Raw genomic sequence first — 22,642 nt, 5'->3', positions numbered from 1 at the left:
TGTGTGTGTGTGTGTATATATATATATATATGAAACTGTAGAACTAATGAAAACTTCATGTTTGGAAAGTAATTTTTAAACAGAGAAGCTAAAACAACATGTTTAAACAAGGAATAATAAGTGAACCATGTATTCTAAAGTATAAGGAAGGCCTCTAGAGTATAGAGAGATAAGTAAAAATAATAAATCAAGGTACTGATTTTTAAAGTCCTAAATTTCCTTGTACCAGTATACCTTAAGAATCTTGGCAATTGTTCTATCAGGGCAAGCATAGTGTGATTTTGTGTGTATGCAATTTTTTCCATCACCAAACATCTACTGATCCCTTTTGCTGCTCATGAATAAAGGCATCCATTTACCAAATATTGCCATGCATGGTGTCTATGGCGGCGCACACAGAATCTTAGAACTGTAGAGCTGGAAGGGACCCTGATCATCGAGTCCAACCCCTTGCAATGCAGGAATATGCTGCTGTCCCATATAGGAATCGAGCCTGTGACCTTGGTGTTACCAGACCATTATCTAACCAAACTATCCATGGATTTTTCCATCTCCCTTTTTATATTGGACTGAAAAAGCCAAACAAGTACGTCTCTTCCGTCATAAAGTAAGGCTACATGATCTAGCACAATTGTTGGTAGTTACCATCTACATAACCCAAAGACAAGGCAGAATTCTTCTTTTCAGAGGGCTTGTCAGTGCGGGCCTCCCTGTACTGTAGCTGAAAGCATCAGCTTCTGGTAAGCCAATTTTTAAGAGCAAAATAATGCGAACTGCTTTTTGTTGTTCTAAAGTAAAATAAAGTTTCATGAAAGTCAAATAGGATTAGCAAAACCATGCTTATACTTTGGTTTGTAGGATGCTGAATTATTTAATTTTAAGCGGTGATGGTATTAAGTTTTTTTAAAAAAAAGACTTTTATAAAATTATGACAATATGCATAAATGCTTTGCTAGATAATTCCAAACTCCATCCTCATGCCACACTCTGCAGGTTACAGCATCATGCAGAACCTGCAAGAGGTCTCTACATGACTTCAGATGAGGCAACTCTGACCTTTATCCGAACAGTAAGTGGAGTTTTTTTCTTCTTCTAATACTTGCCTATTTGAAGCTAGATTAAAGCAGTCATTCACTTTGCACAAACCAGATGTTTCATATGTGAGAGCATGAAGTAATGTCTAAGGGCTTAGGCAGACACACACAGACTTCTAAGGACTATTAAACACCTTTCCCAGCTGTCAATTGTCTAAAAACGCCCACATTTGGGGAAATTATTATTCCAAGTATTTATTCTCTGAGTTTCTTCTTTTATAAAATGCATTTGCCAAAGCGTCAGCTGCCAAATAAGGAGAGGGGTCAACCCTGCTAAAATTGTTTTTTCATTACAAAACTCCTTTCTCCCCTCTCATCCAGAGGGGCAAAAATACAGGTACATGTTTCTTTTTGTCTAACCATAACCCCCCCCCCCCATTGCAAGGTAAAACAGCTGGATAAGATTGTGAGAAATATCTGGGGGGAAAGGGTTAAGCAGCCCCTGTCTCACACACTCAACTTAGTCTTCCATCACAGAAGGCTACATCTGTGGCTACATTTCGTAAACTAAGAAAACTGGAGAAACTACACACAATTGAGCATCACCATAAGAGCATATGACTTGGCTCTGCAGGGTCAGACTAAAGTCTCTTTAGTGCAGCATTCCATTACCAATAGTAGCCGTTATGAAAATGGCTTATTTCCCCTCTTCCATCCCAATTCTTTTTCCATTTATATTGTGCATTTTTTATTTTATTCCTGAGGGACAAGGATTGTCTTATTATTTATATTTATATCTATATTTATATTACATTCTGTGAGCCTTTTTGCCACTGATAAGTAGGGTAAAAATACTTTAAATAACTGGGGCATATGCAGTATTTAATCTTCTACCTGACTGCTCATTGTTCTATTATGAAGAAATCACTTTTTAAAAAGTGGAGTGAAGTTTGCTTCTGATTTTAATCCAGAAAAAACCTGTATCCAAGATACTGCAACTTCAGGAAACATTGCTCAGTGTAACCAGTTTGAGAAGCTCCACTTCAGAACTCATCAGTGTACAGTAACCCAGAGCTATAAACTCCAAAAGCAATTTGTGTGGCACACAATGCTTATTTTAGAATGCTTTGATCTGTTGAGCTTTTAAAAAAAAATAAAAATGGGTTGTATCGAACTAAGGTCCAATCAGAGTAGACCCATGGGAACTCCTGGACCTAAGTTGTGCTTATTAATGTCAATGTGTCTGCTCTGAGTAAAATTAGCATTGGCTACAATCCCTTGTTTTTAACCATTTGACTTTATTATTGACCTAACCCCCCCCCCCAGCCATTTTCCCTTCTCTGAAAATTGTGGCCTAATTGAATAAAATAGATTATAATTAACATTGTATGTGTAAACATGGTGTTTTTCAATGTATAAAGGGGCTGGCCCCTTTCCGAGGAGCTTACTATCTTAAATTCAGCACACTATGGAGGATGAGGGAGGTGGTGACAGATAAGCAAGGAAGTAATATAGGATTGTTACACTTAACCATGCTTTGATACAGTTAAAACTGGAATGAAGGGATTATACCATACTTCAGATATGATTTTTTTTAAGGAGGTGAGCAAATAAAATCACTAGCAGAAGGTGGATTGGTAACCCATATGCAAGAGAACTAGTTGATGATTATATATTTGTTAGCAGTGCTGATGTACAGCTCAAAGACCCCGTTTTGCCCCCCAAAGAGCAAGGTGATGGACAAATAAAAGCTTGGACTTTGTCTATGATAAAATTTAAAAAATCCTTCCAGTAGCACCTTAGAGACCAACTAAGTTTGTTATTGGTATGAGCTTTCGCGTGCATGCACACTTCTTCAGATACACTGAAACAAAAGTCACCAGACCCTTATATATAGTGAGAGGGTGGGGAGGGGTATTACTCAGAAGGGTGGTGGGAATGGGTGATTGGCTGATAGGTGTGCTAAACCTGTTGACTGTTAACGACTGCAATTGGTCTTACAGGAAAAAGCAAGGGGTGAGATGGCTAAAAATAGCTTTATCATGTATAATGAGATAAGAATCCAATGTCTCTATTCAGACCAGGTCTCTCCATGGTTTTAAGTTTGGTAATAAGTTGCAATTCAGCAACTTCTCTTTCCAGTCTATTTCTGAAATTCTTTTGTAATAAGACAGCTACTTTGAGATCTTGTATAGAATGTCCTGGGAGATTGAAGTCTTCTACTGGTTTCTCTGTCTTGCGATTCCTGATATCAGATTTATGTCCATTTATCCTTTGGTATCTGAAGAAGTGTGCATGCACGCGAAAGCTCATACCAATAACAAACATAGTTGGTCTCTAAGGTGCTGCTGGAAGGGATTTTTTTATTTTGTTTGAACAAAGTGAAATAGTCATGAATGAAATATGTCTCGAATCTGTGCGTACTCCTGCTGTCGGCTATGGGCTGCTGCCGTCTTATACATCCATACCTGCTTCAGTATGAAATCAGTGAGCACAGGCTCGGGCTTCGTCGGCGCAGCACCCAGCCGGGAAGGGGAAGCGCCGAATGGGGCTGCAGGCGGGCGATCCGGAAGGGGAGTCTCATCTCCGGCGCCTGCGGCTTTAAGAGGGCGGAGCTGGCTGCTCGGTGTGAGAGGTGACTGCAGAAGTCCAGCCCCGCCGCTGCTACTAGAGGCGGAGAGAGGCGAAGGCAGAGTCACCCTGCAGCCAGCCCAGCTCCCCAAGCGCGCCCGCCCGATCCAGCTCCAGCCCTCGGCACCATGGTGAAGATCGTGACCGTCAAAACCAAAGCCTACCCCGACCAGAAGCCCGGCACCAGCGGCCTCCGCAAGCGCGTCAAGGTGTTCCAGGGCAATGCCAACTACGCCGAGAATTTCATCCAGAGCATTATCTCCACCACCGACCCCGCCGAGAGGCAGGCGGCCACCTTGGTGGTCGGCGGAGACGGCAGGTTCTACATGAAGGAGGCCATCCAGCTCATCATCCGCATCGCCGCCGCCAACGGGGTAAGGGGGGCCGGAGGCGCGGGGGTCTCGCTCTCTAGGCGCCCTGGCAAGCGCGCTGGAGGAACTGGCGAGCTTCGGAGGTTCCCTCTCGGCGCGCAGCTCGGGGCTTCCTCTGCCCTCCCTTCGTGGGTTCTCGGGCCCCGCGGCTGTCCTGCAACACTGGCGTGTGAAATGAAGCTGGGCGCGCAGGACAACTCGTTGCCCCCCGAGGGAAAACGAAATGATCAGGCATTGCCACCACAAACCATGCTTCTTGCTTCCTGGTCATCTTTGGGCCTGCTAATCAGGCTTTGGGTTGTGTTCTGTGCGCTCTGATGGGCTCTGTGCACTAGGCTAGTGGCTGTATGCATCATTATAAAGTTTCATTTTTCCTAATCTTCCTTCTATGCGTCCCCTCCCCATTATTTTGAGTGGAGTGTTGTCAGGATTTGCTGGTGAATGGAACTGCCATTGCATTGTCATAAGCAAGAGAAATAGCCATGGGAGAATTTAAAATCCTTGTCTAAGTTGGTAGGAAGGGAAAACTAATTCCACACCTGAAGCTTAAATCCCAAAACAAATACAAATTTCTAGTATCAAATTCAAAGGAAAAAATTATCCTGCCTACAGAGTTCTTTTTTTTATCATTCTCTTCCGTTTTGTGTTGCCTTAATGACAACCACAAGTGATGTGCTCTAGACAAAAAGATGTTCCGAGTGCCCCTTATGAAAATGTTTCTTGTGACTGTAGCGACTGCTAACAGAGAACGAAACACCAGTAAAGTTAGACCAAGTTGGGATTGAGGTACTGCTTAGGTAAGTTAATTATTTTTACACACACATCCGTTGCCATTAGAGGGGGATGTTTGTGATGGCACTCCTCTTGCCTACTGCAAAAGGCTCGGCAATCTCTGACATTTAGCTTAACCTTTCAGGCATTAGAGATATGGTTTCTCTTGCTTTGCTGCAGGAGTACGTGCAGCTCGTAACAAATCACTTGAAAGGTGACCCTCAATTTAAAATAAAGTAGGATTTTTGGAACTTTGCAAATGGACCTAAGTTACCTCTTAATATGTTTGCACTTGCGTGACCTTTTGCTTGTGGTTATGTACCTCATGACAGTTAAAAGTCCACTTCTTATATTTTTCAAAACTCTTGATTTCCACCCCTGCCCCCTCTGCCGAAGGCAGCTTTAATGCCAAGTGCATTGCTAGGCCTCTTGGCATGGTTCTAAAAAGGCCTCGCTTCCCTAGCAGCGAAAATGCTGGCCTCTCGCCAGCCAGGAACTAAAATGATGATTAGCATAGATTGAAAGAAACTATCCTTCAGGTACATATTTCAAACAAATGCTAATGAGGCATGAGCAATAAATCAGTAGGTTTTTCTGTCCCTTTGAAAGTAAATAGATTGCCCAATACTATTTAAAGGTAATCTTTCCAAGGGAGAAGGATAAAACTTGTAAGACTGAGTATCTGAGCTTCTTAAGCCTGCACAACCTGAGACCTAGCAACCTGTGCAAAGTTCACCAGCCATGCATTGCAGCCTCACAGACCCTGACAATCCTTGTGGTTTCCCAGTCCCAGATAGGAAATCAGGGTTTGCATTTCTAGTCTATGGTGATTTCATTTAGTAGTCAAAGTGTAGCTATGCCTGTAACCAATCTAGAATACATAATAACATTTGTTTGGCACTTTCAAAATGTTTCACATACGTTATCTAGTTGCAATACAACAACCCTCTAAAGTAAGTCAGCCCTATTACCCCCCTTTTGTAAATGTTGAGCCTGAAGGAGAGTAGCATGTCTAAGACCATCTAAGGAGTTCATTACAGAAGCGGGATTTGAACTGGAGATTTACTGTTTTGTAGCTCAGTCTCTTATCATTTGTGCTCCATTTGCTCTTGTCTCCCTTTACATACCTATTGTACTTGCATTATTTATAGTCTTAATGGTCTGTTGAATTTTTCAAAGGTTTAAAATGATTGGGCTCAAAATTTGAGTTTGTACTATGTTTTTTAAGGTGCTGCCCTTAGAATAGGAGTGATTACCATTTCTTGGTCTGAGGACCACTTTAACCCTTGGTTAGTCCTTCAGGGGCTTCGTGCCAGTGATGGGTGTGGTCAAAAGTGGGTAGTCAGACAGGCACACAACCCCTCCTCCTCAGCTGATCCAGGGTTACTGCCTCTACTCTGCTCATCAAATGAATGATTTGCTGACTGGGAAAGGCCTTTGGCTTTTTTGTGGCCTTTTAGAAGTGGGTGGGATGTTTTTAATGTATTTCTTTTTCCTCTTGGTATTAATGTATCGGTGGATGGATGCCATGGGCAAGATATGGTGGCTAACAAATAATAATAATAATAGTTGTTCTGAGCTCCAGTGTTGTATCTACAACCCCAGTGTTGTATCTACATCATCCCCACTCCCCTTGCCACTACTGCCAAAATTGCTGGAAGCAGGCAGCAGGGGCAGACCAACTGGAGGGGTTGGATCAGTCCCCACCCAACTTGGGGTTAGCTGCTCCCTCCCCTAGGATGTTTTAAGTCCAAAGTTTGAAAGTCACAAGTACGGGCTTGGAAGCACATGGATCCTACAGGTGTGTTCAGCAAGAAACTCACTGTTGACAGAATATTTGGTAGCAAGCCTATCAATAGCTGCTTGCCACAATGGCTACATTCTACCTTCACAGTCAGAGGCAGTATATCACTAAATACCATTTGCTGGGTATCATAAGTGGGGAGTGTGCTGCTGCACTCAGGTCCTGCTTGCTGGCTGTCCATAGGCATCCAATTGGCCACTGTGAGAACAGGGTGTTAGACAAGAGAGGGCATTGGCCTGATCCAGATGGATATTCTTATGTTTTGTGTGTTGTTTTTATTTTAGGCATTTATATGCCACTCTTCATACATGCACCTTCCCAAAATGGTGTAAAGTGGCCCTATTTTACAGAATATGAGTACACACACACACACACACACACACACACACACACACAATGTATGCATGTAACAGACATTCATTTAAGTTTAATAATGTGCATTGTCCGCTGTGCAAGATTTGAAGTTGCCCTAAGAAACTTGATAAAGATTACCTGTGCTTTGGATGTTTTTTTCTGCCTGACTTAATTATAGCACATGATTAGTCTGTCCTCGGTGGACTAATCAAAGAGATCCTAACCAATGTGAATTGCCTTGTTAGCTTTGGAGGTATGCTTCCTAGTTCTGCTGAACTTCATTGTTTGCTTAGCACTTGGAAATTTTAAACCAAAATGAATAGCTTTTTGGCTGCAATTGTATGCTACTTACATGGGAGTATGTTCCATTTAAGTCAGTGGTGCTTACATGTCTGATGAGCAGAGAATTCAATCCATGCTGGCAAAACAGAGTCCTGCATGGCTGAACCCTGCCAGATGTCAGCTGATGGACAGGTAGCTGTGATTTGCGCGAAGCAGGCTTGGAGACCAACTTTGATCCTATGGCAGGCCAAGATGAGTCCATGGGCCGGATATGCTCCACCCCTTCTGTAGAAGATCCAATAGACGTGGTGATCCCTTTCTATGCCAACAACTGCATTCCTTTGCCAGTATTCATTTGGGAATTGTACACCAGGGATGGGCAGAGCTTGAATAGGTGGTGGGCACAGAAGAAAAGAAAACTGGGCAGGCCACCTGTTCCTCTCTTTCTGCTACTTCACTCCCTCCCCTTTTTTTCTCCCTCACTCAAAAGCAATAGCATTTTATTAAGAAGCCACAGCATAAAAGTGAGGTGCTATCCTTTAAATTTTAATCACCCCCTCAGATGTATAATGATCTTACAGCAAACTTGTTATTCCTTAACCGTAGAGGTCCTTCAGAATTAGAGCTTTAGAACAGGGTCAGCAAACTGCAGTCTGCTTTCATGTCACCTTTGGTTTAATTTAATGTGAGCACTAAGGAGGGGTGAAGGTGGATGAAAGTAGGTGAAAAGTAGGGAAAAGCTGCCCCACCTGCTTCTAACACTGGCTTTGTCCACCCCTGGCAGATTGCCCCTGAGGGAATGCAGCCTTACACAGGTTTTTGGGTTTTTTTGAGAGGGGGTGTTCCCCACTCTTGTTCTAGAATAAAGTTTTTAGAAAGGAAAGAGTAATATTTTAGACGAAAAGGGATTAGTAGTACAACACAGCACTAATTTTAAACATTAGTTTTCAGAACACGGGGAAGTGTATATACAGATCTGTTTGAAGAAGGGAGGGCACAAATGGGCAGGCATTAGGATTGGCTTCAGCTAAATATAAAGGCTGGTTTGTCCAGATTTTGGAAGTATACCCAAGGGGACCTTAAGGGAACATGGCGTGTTTCCAGAAGACTGAGCAATGGCAGTGCCTCTGCTTATGTCATAGCAGTGCCAAGTGGTGAAGGATGAGTAAGAAATTAGGTCACACAGAGTCCTAGTCTTCTTCATTTTGTAATGGGTGTTGAAGCAATTTCTGTTCAAGCTACATTGAACATACATCTGAGTAAACATGCACATTTCTGAATATGCAGTAGGGATAACTTTACATTTTTAAAAAGAAATGGTTTTCCTCTAGCCAATCCACAGATTTTGGTATTATGCTTGCAAAGATCTCCTACCATCCCGAAAACAAATTATGAACTGTTGAAATCTAAGACAAGTTTTCTCTCTGACTTCAAATGAATCTTATAATTTAGTATGTGGGAGCATAGTTCACAGGGTCTCTTGTGTTGAACAGGCCTTATGCAACCTTTTGATAGCATCCAAGGTTGGGTTGCTCCCAAATGTTTCAAAGTCTAAACTGGCACATAATGAGGCATGAACTGGGCACGTGTTGAATTATAAACAGGAGGATTTCAGCATACCAAATGAGTGAAATGGTAAAGTTAAAGCAACTTTACTACGTAAAAAAGTGGCTGTGTCAATCAGCATTCTGCGCATGGCAGATGATGCTTTTCTAAGGGATATCTGTGTCCAGTTAGTGTGTCTGAAAATAAATTCACGCTGCAGTCCTTTACCCACTTACCTAGGAACAAATCCCATTGTGCTCAGTGTGAATTCAGAGTAGACGTATATAGTGCTGTGTATTAACAGTGCAGCTCTGTAATACCTACTAAGAAGCCCCACTGAATTCCATAGAACTTAATTCCAGGGAAGAATTGTAGCCTAAGGCTGCACAAACCAGTGTTGGGAAACCTTTTGCCCAGAGGGCCTATTAAGCCCAGCCTCCCTCTTCATTTGGCTCACAAGGCTGCCTTTGCTAAGCCATGCCCAACTCCTCCATACCTGGCACTATATATAGCATCAGTGGTAGGGAGGGTAAAGACAGGACAAAGCAGTGTTGATCAACTGTGCCTGCAAAGCCCTGTGCCTTTGCAAGCACCAACGATCTTTGCCTGACAGTGCACCGTCAGAGACTGTTTGCAGGCAACCGTAAACAGAGAGGAAGGATGTCTGTTTACAGACATGGCTTGGATTCATTCTACAGACGTAAACAGATATTTTTTCTGCTGATTGGTGCTGACAGCATACCTTCAAAGGAACAAGCCCCTTTGAATTTGTCTGATGTCATAATGATGTCATGTGATTTCCACAATGGCAATCCCACCCTCCTGTCAAAATTGGCCTACAGTGAGGGAAACCACCACTCATCAATGAGGTACATAGCAGAATGAGTCTGGGTTCATTACTATGCCTAGAATTAAAGGCTAGGGATGCCTTTCACTAGTTCCACTTGGTGTTTAACAGTCATAGCTGCTTTGATCAGATATTGCTAATGGCATGCTATATGACACTGGCTTTGACAGTTGTTTGGGAAATTTAGCTTCTGCAGAATCCATTGACTGATTCTAAGCAGAATCTGTAGTTGGGCACTGACAACACATGCCCCAGAATCTACATGCATTACAGGTAATGGCCATTTTATGTTGGGGTTGTGTTCCAAAGCACCGTGTACTTAGGTGTAAGTGTGTATATTAGGAACACCATTGAAAAAGCCTGCAAACAGCACAATCACTCTCTCCAAACCTTCTTGCTCAAACACCAACTCTCCACAGACATCAACGGTTGGTGCAAGGACTCCTGGGATTGCACTTGCAAAGGCTTCTAGGATTGCTAAGCACTGTTTTTGCTCTGTTTTGCCCTCTCTGTTAGGGCTGATTTTGTGGCTGTGCACATATTGAATGAGTGTAAAATGTACTAAATACCTTCCAGAACAGTTCAAGATGCAGGATCTTGACCTGCTAAACCATAAGTGGCACAACTTACCTAAAATGTCACAGTGTCCCCTCAGTCCCTTTTATTTGTAATGTTTAATATAAACCAAGAATATCCTTGTAAAATTAATTAGTGCCATGTTTGGACAGCAAAGGTCTCTACGTTGGCTTTCCTGGCAGGCTGCTTCAGGAGAGCTGCTCTTTCCTTTTCCCAGGAACAACAGAGGCAGAGCTACTTCCACTACCTCAAACACCACAGGAAGCTTTAAACCACCCAGGGAGTGGGTGGGAACCAGTGACACCACAACTCTCTTTAAAGCCATTAGGATAGATTACTCACCCTGACTGCATTACTGCTGAGAGAAGAGAGACCTGTTCAAAAAGCACCCAGGACTGCCACCAGGGGGAGCCAAGTTATATTCTACAAGTTGAATGAGGATGCTTTTCTGAATCAAGCAAAGCTGTATCCGGATCAGTAATCAGGGGCGTCTGTCGGAGGTGGGGACAACAGGGACAGTAAGCCATACGTTCCAGATTCCTTGCTTTCTTTTCTTTCTTTTTTAAATAAAAAATTGTGGGAATTGAACTGCAAGGCCAAGAACTTTTAAAAAGAAAAAATTCTGGAGCTGTAGAATGAACCAAGTTATTGAAAAATGAAAATAATGAGATTATGAACACATGCAGATTGCTGCAACAGTTAGCATATAGATGCAATACATAACCCAATGTGACGTGGAAATTATTTTTAGTGAGATAAACACTTCTGCACCTTCAGACTTGGAGGATTGCAATGAAATTGTTTTAAGGATCCTAATGTTAGCCTTTCTTTTTCTTGTCAGCCATCCTAACTTTAGAAGTAGTGTTTAATGCAGACTAGCCAATCTCAGAAATGCCAGCAGTAATGTTAAGTTGTGACAGAATTTAATAAAGTGTGACTTCAGAAAAATAGGTTTGTTTTTTTTAAAAAAACACACATTGCGACTACAGTATTTCTTCTTCTAAACAGAAGCAGAGATTTTCTCCTTTTGTTCCTTCCAGTCATTGCTGATGCTGTCCTTTGTGACAGAGAAGATTTTTTTTAAGTATTCCAGTGCTAATAGAAAATAGTAGGGGAAACTTCTTTTTCCAAAGTTTTGGCTTCAACCATACCAAAGATTTCATAATTGAATTCTGGCCTACACTAACCAGAAATAGTTTCCAGAAGGGCAGAAACAACAGTGTCTGGTCACACCTTATAAACTGACAAATTTATTATGGCACAAGTTTTTGTGGCCACAAGATTCTTAGCTGTTTAATAATCTGAAAGGAGAGCTTATTCTATGTTAGGAATGTACAGTTTCCCTTTGGGACGTGCACTTGCACGTATGTACCACAAGAGGAAAGCCTCTGCCTATGAATTTAACCACATTGCAAAGTTCAAGTGCATGTGTTCCACAATTTTCAATACAGACAGGGTTTTACAGAAAACAAAACAAAACACTGCTTTCTTCCCTTACCTAAAACTTGATGTTTTCCATGCTATATATTGGGCCGGTCATTTTCCCAAGGGTGAGGCTACAGTGAGGGAATATATACAATTCCATCCTGGAATTACTGATTTGCATACATCTTAAAAGGAGATGGAAAGATGGTAAAATCCACTTATAAAAGAGTGCTGCCTCCCACTGGTATCAAAACAGGCTAAGACTTTTAAATTTATGTATGCTCTGGATTTGTTGGGGAATTATGTGTTGGATTTGTTAGCTGTGGCAGCTCGTTCACCTAATTCTGGCTTAGTTGGTGCTGATTTAGGGGCCATTTCCCCCAGGCAGTTTAGTTTAGGAGCTACTCCTTCAGTCTTTTCTACCTTTTCCCCAGTTTTGCCCCTGCAAAACTGTACTTCATCTGCCCATTGTCATACATGGCTTGTGAGCCACATGTCTGGTCAACCCTAATGGGAGGAATAAACTCCATGAAAGGCGAATTATCATAGCAGTTCAGAATATAGGGACTGAAGTTGTGGTGCTACAGGGACTTACTAGGCAGGGGGCCTTCTCGGTAGTGGCACCCACCCTGTGGAACGCCCTCCCATCAGATGTCAAGGAAAGAAACAACTTTTAGAAGATATCAGAAGGCAGCCCTATTTAGGGAAGTTTTTAATGTTTGATGTTTTATTGTATTTTTAATATTCTGTTGGGAGCCGCCCAGAGTGGCTGGGAAAACGCAGTCAGATGGGGGGTATAAATATATTATTATTATTATTATTTATTATTATTACCTTTACCTGCTACAGGGTTGCCCTAATTCCTTGTGCAAAATATTTTGAGCTCCTTACACAACTCTCTAAAACCCATTAAAAGGCATTGTGTTTCTGTTTTTTAAGATCAATGTTTCAGGTTTATTATATGGAATGGAGATGTGTTTTCTTTTTTAATTGTTTGTAATACAAATGTTAAAGCACATGGGTTGCTTAGATTGTCATATGCATTGTAGTCAAGCAAATGGCATTTTTAATAAAGTTGCTATGATCAGCTTAAAATTAGGTGTATCTGGAATGAAGTGTTTGAAATCAAAGCAATTATACTGCACTTTATCCATGGAAGGTTGAAAATTGGGTGCAAAATTTGGCATTGCCAATAACTCTTCTGTTTGTTATATTAGCTCAGCTTACAGTATGAAGCAAATCCTTTTTGACACTGGAGAGTTTTCTAGTTATTAAAATAACAGAGGGCTAAGGAAACTGTAGGTAACTGAGAAGTCCTGACTTCCATTTTAAGAGTGACCTTTTACATGCTAGACTCCACAAAATAACTTTCGCACTACATTACCACACTTCTAACAGGGCTTACCTTCTCAACATACTTGCCTCTTGATGAAGACGATGTTAAAGTAGGCTCCACAACTGGAAACCAGGCAGTCAATTTATAAACCTGCTTATCTGGCTGAAACAATTCTAGCTTCGCATTGGTTTGGAGAGCTCAGCCTGGTGACAAATCAATCAATGCTTCTGACTGAGGAGCTGACCTACTAAACAGCTTTCTCTCCCCATCTCCTCTACCCAAAAAAGAATGTCATACAGATTTCATTGCGTTTAAATCCCGCTTGTGGTGACAACCAGGAGCTCAGAGCCCTGCCGCTGTCGTGATCAAAAGGCTTTAAAGACTTCTACAACATCCATTTTTCCTCAGGGATTGCAGTGTGGAATTGGATGTATTCTCTCTGACAGTGATCTTTCAGAGCAAGTGCAAGAAAAGTTCTTCAGTTACAGAAACCACATTCAGCAGAAGGTTCAAGGAGCTATTTTAGGGTACAGAGCTACTTAACTGAACCTCTAACCAAGAGATCTGCTATTACCAGTATCAAGGCTGATTCAAATATATTTTTTCACTGTTGTTGTATTTTTCTATCTTTATTTTTTAATGCATTTATATGAAAAAGGATCATGGAAGACAGTCCATTGCCAATCCTGACTTTGCCAACAGCACCTTACTATGACCAGAAACCAGGAACTAGTGGATTACGGAAGAAGACATATGTTTTTCAGACCAACCTAAACTACCTGCACAATTTTATCCAGAGTATATTTTTCTCCATAGACCTAAGAGATCGACAAGGATCTACTATGGTAGTTGGAGGAGATGGGAGATATTTTAATAAGCTTGCAATAACACTGATAGTTCAGATGGCTGCTGCCAATGGGGTTGGTATATTGTAAATGTGATTGCATCTCTAATACCTAACAGCTCTCTGATGTGCTGACTCTTTACGTGTTAAAAGTTCTCAACATTTTGTAATGCAATAATAACACATTTTTATCTGGATGCTACTGATTGACTACTTAGGGTCAGATATGGTGATTGGTGGGATGTGGGAGTGGGGGTTGCCTTAGCAGTCTTGGAAACTATAAATTTATGTTGTTCTGTAGTTTAGCTTTGAAAAGTTGGGTTTTGATGGAAACAGAAATATTTCCTATTGTTTCCGTGTTGTCGACAACAAATGGTTGGCTGTTCGGTGGATTTCAGTGTTAGATTAACATGTGTAAACAGTGGCGTAGCGTGGGGGGTGCAGGGGGGGCCGGCCGCACCGGGCGCAACATCTGGGATAAGGGTTAGGGGGCGCAAATCCACGGGTTAGGGGGCACAAATTACTTGCCTTGCCCCGGGTGCTGACAACCCACGCTACGCCACTGTGTGCAAATATTGCGGTATAGTAAGAAGTGTATGATTGCTTGAGAGAAGGATTTTGTGTCATCATCCCCCTCCTCTGCTCTTCTTAGAGTAGCCAAAGCTCTGTCATTCTCCATCTGAGCTACTCAGTAGATGAATCGACAAAGCATGTTTTCAGTTTCTCAATGGATATAAATAGCTGTGTTATGAGAATTGCTGTAAAACCATGGTGTTGGATAAGTTAGAGCGATGCAGAGTCAGCCTCCATTCTAGTTAAATCCTTATGTTAAGAATTATTTCTGTCATTTGGTACAGTGTTAGAAACTGAGATATGAAAGCTAGGAGCTAAATGGCACCTTAAACCTGGGTTATTGGTGCAACAACGGAATCTCTAGGCGTGCTTTTTTTAAAACAAGAATACAAAGCTGAAAATGAATGAACTGCAGCTAAAATATTATGTTCACCTTTCACATGGTCTACTCCTTCCTCTGCCCACCCCCCAAATATTCTTAAGAGCGTCTCTTTTCCAATCTTCACAGAGTAGCTAGAAGTGGAGAGGCAGAAAAAGGTCCTCCTTTCCTTCCACTCTGCAGTTTTAATCTGAAATCTTAAGTGCAGTACTGTGCCCAGAGCTCAGAAACAGCTCGCACTAATGAAATTCCCTATCACAAAATGCACCTAGAACAATGGGAGTTTCAAACACTGATTTGGTGTAGGGCAGTTAAATCATTCGTTTGATTTGATTGGTAAGTTTGGAAGGATAATGTTAAAATTGCATTTGAACCTCTGGTGTGTACACGTGAATATTGTTAACGCAAAAGAGAAATCAATATGCATTCTAGCCAATGGAGGTTTTCCATACACGAATGTCTGAAAACTGGCATTGGTGGTTAAATCAATTTTAAAATTAATAGTTTTTCACCAGAATTTGATATCAAGTAATTCATAAGGGGATGTAGAAGACAATGGTTGTGTTTGGATATCATACACAAGCATAGTTTAGCATGCTGAGAACAAGCCCCAGGGAGCCTCAGGCTTCTGTGCCCCCTCCCAAGGCATAAGAGGGTTTAGGTGATTCTCATATAATGCTGCATTTTAATGCAGACAGTTTTGGCTTCAGAGTTCTCAGGATCAGGCAATTGCAACTGGTTATTAAACCACATGTAAACTTGGGGGGGGGGGCTGAGTATGTATATTGTAGAAAGATCATTCCAAAGGTGTATCTAGTCCAACATTCTGTTCTCACAATGGCCAACCAGATTCCTCTGGGAAGCCTGCAAACAGAACAAGAGGAATAGTCCTCTCCTGCTGTCATTTCCTAGCAACTGGTATTCAGAGGCATGATCCTGGAGGCAATATACATCAATCATTCCTGGTAGCCATTGATAGTCTTATCCTTCATGAATGTGTCTAATCCCTTTTTTTAAAGCCGTCTAGATTGGCACCAATCACTGTGTCTTGTGGCAGTGAATGCTGTACTGTATAACAATGTGATGAGTGAAGGGATAACCCAAATAAAATATTTTGGAGGTATCTGCTCAAAATCAGGGAAATGAACTTTACATTGTTGTCCAAATGATACCTTAGATTAGGGCAATTTATTACCAAGGGTGGTTCTTAAAGGCAACATCTTAGCAGGTCAAAAGCTTCCATGATACAATGCTTGTGGGCTTCCTATAGTCATTTGGTTGGCCAGTGTGTGAGAACAGGATGGGCCATGGTTCTGATCCAGCTGGCTCTTCTTAGGATTGTTATGCTTCAAAAGAGGTTGGTGGGCAGGGAACAGGCTCTCTTAAAGTTTTCAGCAGTATGGAGGAACCATGGTTAGAAACTCAATAATTGCAGCTGTCCCTCTCTCTCCCATCTTTGAATCTCAAAATGTTTAGGAAAGTAAATAAGTGATGAAAGTGTGTTGTTTCCTTCTCACAATTTAGACCCACAGGCTGTGAGCATTTATTTCATTTCATTTCATTAATGTTATTGAATTTATATACCACCCTATACCCACAGGTCTTAGGGCAGTGTACAGAATAAAATCAGAATATAAAACCACAAAATACATAATCAAAATAAAAACAACAACCAAATAACACATTTTAAAAGGGGCATAGGATGTGTTCACAGTGAACAGCTTGTGTGTGTGTTTTAATCATGTTAAAGTCAATGGATTGGATCAAGATTTAGCCATGCTTTCAGTAGCTGCATTGAAATAAATGGGAATTACCGAGTTCTACTCCTAGCATGGCGAAGATCTAACCCAGTGAACTAAAGTGCACTCAAGTCTGCACTGATTTACAAAGGCCAAATAGGTCAAGAGAATAAATGGAACAGAAACGAGTTACTGTAAAATTGTAACATGAAGCTATTCAGCGTGGGAGCATGTCAGTCATCTAAGACCTTCTGTAGCAAGCCTTAAAGTGACCATAGGACTGTAGGAAACTCACGTGTGAAGCAGTACTTAATTCTGTTTACCACGGCAGGAATTTGTTTAGTGGAGAATTCCAGAGCCCTTGACTGTCCTGTGCTGATGCAGCAATTTGTACAGTTTATTTCACCACATCCCGTGCTTCTGTGCAGCTGATTGGGGATAAGCACCCTATGCTTGCTGGACAAAGATGGTGCAGTAGCCATTGGATGATACAAACAAGTCCCCTCCCTCACTTAACCACACTTGGCCTTTCTGCTCTGTTGTGCTACAGTTGTCTTTGGCACCAATTCTCAACAAATTTTAGAATGCCTTGTACTTGTGGGATTTATTCTTAAAGATTGAAGAGCTCTCCCCCTCCACCCTCTACTCCATCACTGTCATGCCATTTCTTCTACACTTTTGCCGCTGCTCTGCTCATTTGTTCATTTGGGCCCCTTTCTGCTTACTATTAGTCTTTCTTTCAGGGTATTGGCTACTAGAGGTGTTAACTTTCTTGAGCTCAGCTTCCAAATCTGTCAGTAAAGTAGCCCAGATCCAATTATCTTGACCTACACACACTGGCCATTATAGACTGAATTCAATTAAGTAGGTGGGCTGGCAGGAGCCAGGGCAACAAGGCCCACTAGTGCAATGGGACCCCTAGTCAGCCCCGATTATCAGCTGGTCTGGAGAACCACCAGAACAGCATGTGGGAGAAGGAGGGGGGGTCATTTCATCAGGTGAACTGAAATGCTTGCAACTGGAAGAGTGTTATGTTGACTTCTGCAGGGTTATATCCAACTAGGTTCTACTCAGAGTAGACCCATTGAAAGTAATAAACCTAAGTTAGTCATGTATACGAACTCCAATAGCCTCCTCTGAGTCGGACTATTATTGGCTAAAATCCTATATACGGTATCTTCCAACTGAAAAAACATGATACTTTATTTTTAAGGGTTACTTTTCCATCTCACCAAAAATCAGTGCTGTTTTAGAAGTGCCAGAACTCACCGGGAACACCTCCCTTGTTCTCTTATAATAGCAATGGTGCCCATCTGAGATTCTGGCTGAAAGAGCCCTGCCAAAAATTACGACTATAACTAAACAAAGAAACAAAAAAAAACAGGACTTTTTAATCCAAATGATAACTAGACTGCAATTTACCGTAGTTTATAGCACACTTGTTTAAAGTCTGTTGAAACTGGTTATTTTGTGCAAGTAATTTAGTACACAGCTGCTACACTTGTGGCTTTAGTTCTAGAAAGTTCTTAATTTAGCAGTGTTTTAGGGCATGGAATTTAAGACCAGGATCACCTCACATTATTTATTTGTGAGTGTCATACATTAAATACAATTTTATTAAATGTTTTTACTTCTGTGAAATGTTTTTCAACATCTGGTAATATATTTATGGCCTTCATTCATCAGTAGTTGTAGGGGTTAAATGAAATATGCTTCCAAGGACATCTGCTAATATAAACTTCTTATGAGATGAACATATCACATCTTAGGTGTGAGCAGTGGTAGGTGATAGAGGCAGGTACAATTACCTCTTTAGGAATGATGAATCCAAAGGATTTCCAAATAAAACCACAAATACTTGAGAAGTGATTCATTACCTTTTATGCTGGTTATTTTTCACTGGTTCCGATGGGACTACACTACTGTAAATGGTTGGTCAGTTAAGTAATGTATTTTCCATTTTTTACATGATGATTTAATTTAATTAAGGGAAGTTAATATGTTAGTAGCTCCCTGACTTGGCATGCCTAGACAGTGATATCTATAATTGGACTTGTAATTATAGGATGGTTTACAGGGCCGTAGAAGCCACATTTAGACTGCTGATGTGTCATTCCGGTTTCCTTCCTGTCATATAGATGTTCTAAAGAAGAAAATGGTACTACAGACAGCAACTAGCTTGACTGGGGAATCTGATCTTTACTATTTAAGGGCCCAAGAGCCAGCCATGTGAAAAGAAAAATGGAGATGTACTCTGACATGAATTTGATTAAGAACATAGGTAACACAATGCAATTTTAAATGACAGAATCCATCCAGGTTATATAAATGGATCTATTTTGAATTGGTATTTCAAATAATCAATTTATTTTCCACTTTAGGAAATGCAGCAGATGAAATATGTTTTGCTTAAACATTTTTCCTTGATATACAGAGAACTCTTGTGTAGTACATGATGAACCCTCCTTCTTGGAGCTTAGAAAATGCTATAATGTAGATAGTGGTGACTTGTCAGTGGTGTGTGTGTGTGTGTGAGAGAGAGAGAGAGAGAGAAAGAGAGAGAGTATATATATATATATATATATATATATATATATATATATATATGGATGATTTCATGGTTATGTTCTGCTAAGGGATATTCTTTACCTTTGGGATGTACAAATGAGCTGTTTGGATAGCTGCAGGAAATGAGATTGAAATGTGCATGTCTAATGTTTGAGTTGTAACTTACACCAATTTCCGCCCTCTCCCGTTCTCCCTCCCTCTCAGTCGCATCCTAATTGAGCAAGTTCCTGTGAACTTACACAAGAGTCACAACAAGCTATCAGTATACTTACTGCTCCTGAATATGGCCAGCTAAGTCAAAGTTCACATAGCTCTCACCCCAAGGAGTCAGAAGAGAGACACAAAGCTCTTCTTCACTCTTAATAGGAAAGCACCAGAATAACTAAGCGGGGAGAAAAGTACCAGCCCTATTTATCTTAAAAGCAGGTAGAAAACATCAGAATGTTGCCAGACTTGAGGAAGTGTGTTTATTGATGAGATCAGTTGCATTGTTCTGTGTTAAAAGATAAAAAATGATCCTGTTAGTTTTGAAAAGGGGTCAGAGTTAGTACCTAATCCTTAAACCAGGCTAGTGACATAGTTCGAAATAGCTATCGTAACTACTATTGATGGCATGTTCATGGTATTCCCTAGGTATGTTAACAATAGGTCATTAACAGCAGAATTGGGGCGTGATCCAAAAGGTTGCCTCAAACGTGCATGACATCAGTAAAAGCTGCTGAGTCTTTAGCCCTCTTTCTGTGTGAACAATATTTAAAACAATTCATTCTTACAATATATTTATATATAGCAGCATTTATTTTCATGTTACCAGTGCATTTCCTATTGATTCCAATTATTTAAAATAAGTCATATACAGATGTCTTAAATAGAATATAAAGAATTAACAAATATTAAATAACATAACTTTTAGAGGAGGCTAAAGTATTACACTTACACCATTCCATATGCAGTTGATCTGCCCCATCCCCAGCTGTTCAAAGTTCCTTGCTTATATATTACACAACTGACCTCCATTTCTTCAGTCTTTCTTTATAATCCCCCTGCTTCTTTAATGCTATTATTAACATGACTATTGTCACTTGCTCCCATGCCCTCCTGACTGATTCCTCCTTATGAGATTCATAGTTTTCGTTCCATGCTTTTACATGCATAATTCTTGCTAAACCGTTGGACAATCTTGGGTAGATAACATGCTTCCACTCTTCAGGATTTCTGACTCTGACCTAGGATGCTTGGGTAAGAATCTGTGGCAGATGTTCTCTGGAGCCAGCATTATAAGTCCCCATGGCTGGTGCAGATGCCTTCTCTTTCTTCTTTTACATACAGAGGCAGGGAGAAAATGGGTCAAATATTTCAGATGGGCCAAGGTCTTGATAAGGCGGCAGATGTTTGCGAACGTACAAAGGGTTGAATAAAGACTTGCAGGGAACAAGTTCCATGCACAAAACCTTTCCACTGGAGAAAAGGTTTGTATGTAGGGGGGGTATAGTTTCCATGAATTCTTCCTTTCTCTCCTGAAAATCTAATATAGAGTCGGGTGATCCTCCTGAACTGTGGGCAGGGTTGCATAAGGGGAATCTATGAACATGACTTGCATCCCTCCAGTGGAGACCCTCACTGGATTGCAGTGCTTCCCGTAACTAGTTGGAGTTCTGTCTGTGGAAGAGCAAGATTGGATCAAACTCATATTTTATTAATATTTAGTGGAAGAAAGTACAATGGCTCTTTGGCTTCATTGGTAGTGAAAGACAACTTGATGAACCATCCTGAATTACTGTGATAAGTTCATAGACTCATAGGGTTGGAAAGAGACCCTATGGATTATCTAGTCCAAGGAATATGTACCCATACAGGGATCAAACACATGACTTTGGCATTATCATCACCACACTCTAACCAACTGAGGTGACTTGTTGGCTTGAGCGACATGAACGGAAAGTATATATTAGTGAAAACCAAAACTTAGCTGTATAGTTTACTTTATAAGGGAAAAGCCACTGGTTGCAAAAGAAAAACAGGTACAGTAAAGTTTCTGTTGGAGAATATTTAATAGAAAAGAAATACAGTGAGAACTGCTAAATTGTAATTTCACTTCCTATAAGCAGCATAGAACTACCCAAGATACGCTCAGTGCTTGTCCACACTTCTGCTTGCCTTGAACGCACCACCTCAAGTGCTTTTCCCCTTGGCCGCTCCTTTCCCAGTGAAAATGCATTCTTTAGCTCTAAATAGGAACAAACTGCAATCTGCAGAAAACCCAGTTGTTGTTTGCTCAATTGAGTGCTAAAGAGCAGTCTCCTTCCCCAGGGAAAGTACCAGGACAAGAGGAGGTGTGGATAAGCTCTAAATACGTGCAGTAATGCAATGGAGGCTACCTAGAAGTGATCAGAAGTCTTTTGGCATTTCAAATAGAATGTGACCCTACAAATATATATGAGTTAAGTAAGAACAAAGTCATAAGTTATGGAGAATTTTTTCTTTTTCTTTTTGATTATTTGTAAGTATTTATTTTTTTATAACCTTAACTTGCATATAAATAAAACCTATCTTTAAAAAGTTACGGTGGAATATTAGAGCTCAAAACAAACTTGCTGCACTCCACTTAGTGCATGGAAAACTGCCTTAAAAAATGCAGCACAGTATTTCTAAGAATCTTTGACAGGATTTGCTCATATAGAGTTAGCCATCATGATGCTCTGCAGATGTTGTTGGATTCCGTCTCCCATCAATGATGGGAACTATAGTCCTACTTTTGCAGGGCACTACGTTTGCTACCCTGATGCATAGCAACCTTTTTTTTTTTTAATGCTCACAAGCCGTATGTCTCTAATGCACTGCTGTTTCCCCTTCCCTTGAATTGTTCTTTCAGATTGGCCATTTAGTCATTGGACAGAATGGAATCCTTTCTACCCCAGCCGTGTCCTGCATTATTAGAAAAATAAAAGCAATTGGCGGCATCATTTTGACAGCAAGCCACAACCCTGGTGGACCTAATGGGGATTTTGGCATTAAATTCAATACTTCAAATGGAGGTGAGTACTTCTGACCGGCAATCCCACTCATCACCTGTGATCGCTTCCCTCTTGACTATTGTTAAATCCATTGGGGGGGCGCTGCTTCAGGGTAGAGCAGAAGTTGAGGAAAAGGGAGAGGGAGGGAGTTTGAAGGGGAAACCAGGAAGGAATTGCAGAAATTGAGCAGTGTAGTTAGAATGTTACACTTAGTTTCAGCAGTGCCACAGCAATGCATGCCCTCCAGAGCTTGTTGGACTACAACTCCCATCAGTCCCTGCAAGCATGGATAATAGTTAGGAATGATGGGAATTGTAATCATTGGTACCACATTGGCTACCCTTGTTTTAAGATAATGCTGCATTTACTACTTTCTTACCCAGACGTGTCTTGCTTGGGTTAAAAAGCAAACAAGGTTTTCCTTAAAGAAAAACAATGATAATATAACTCCATTTAAGGTGTTGTTTCTTCTATGATCTACACTGCCAATACATACTCATTTCATATGAAGACAGGAGTGACTTGTCCATTTAAATATAAAACTCTCTC

At 40.9% G+C, this 22,642-nt stretch overlaps 3 protein-coding genes across 4 annotated transcripts in view; 2 read left to right on the top strand and 1 right to left on the bottom strand.

The window, feature by feature from the left end:
* The window catches only part of ITGB3BP (integrin subunit beta 3 binding protein), a 78,358-nt gene extending 65,186 nt beyond the window's left edge, over positions 1-13,172 (bottom strand). The window contains exon 1 of the mRNA XM_053392193.1: positions 13,046-13,172. The gene's annotated coding sequence lies outside the window, so the exon portion shown is untranslated. The remainder of the gene's footprint in view (positions 1-13,045) is intronic.
* Positions 1-22,057, top strand: part of EFCAB7 (EF-hand calcium binding domain 7) — a 50,780-nt gene extending 28,723 nt beyond the window's left edge. The window contains exons 14-16 of one of the 2 annotated variants that reach the window (XR_008331030.1): positions 994-1,069; positions 18,650-18,792; positions 21,952-22,057. The gene's annotated coding sequence lies outside the window, so the exon portion shown is untranslated. Of the gene's footprint in view, positions 1-993; positions 1,779-18,649; positions 18,793-21,951 lie in introns of those variants that run through there. The other variant, XM_053392184.1, reaches the window with a different exon arrangement.
* Positions 3,680-22,642, top strand: part of PGM1 (phosphoglucomutase 1) — a 28,671-nt gene continuing 9,708 nt past the window's right edge. Inside the window, exons 1-2 of the mRNA XM_053392188.1 lie at positions 3,680-4,039; positions 21,952-22,114. Coding sequence (XP_053248163.1) covers positions 3,794-4,039; positions 21,952-22,114 — 409 coding nt within the window. The 5' untranslated portion in view covers positions 3,680-3,793. The remainder of the gene's footprint in view (positions 4,040-21,951; positions 22,115-22,642) is intronic.

The sequence above is a fragment of the Podarcis raffonei genome, chromosome 6 (genome assembly GCF_027172205.1).
Source record: "Podarcis raffonei isolate rPodRaf1 chromosome 6, rPodRaf1.pri, whole genome shotgun sequence".
NCBI lineage: Eukaryota > Metazoa > Chordata > Lepidosauria > Squamata > Lacertidae > Podarcis > Podarcis raffonei.
Note: the sequence above shows the minus strand (reverse complement) of the source record. Positions and strands in the feature narration are given on the sequence as shown.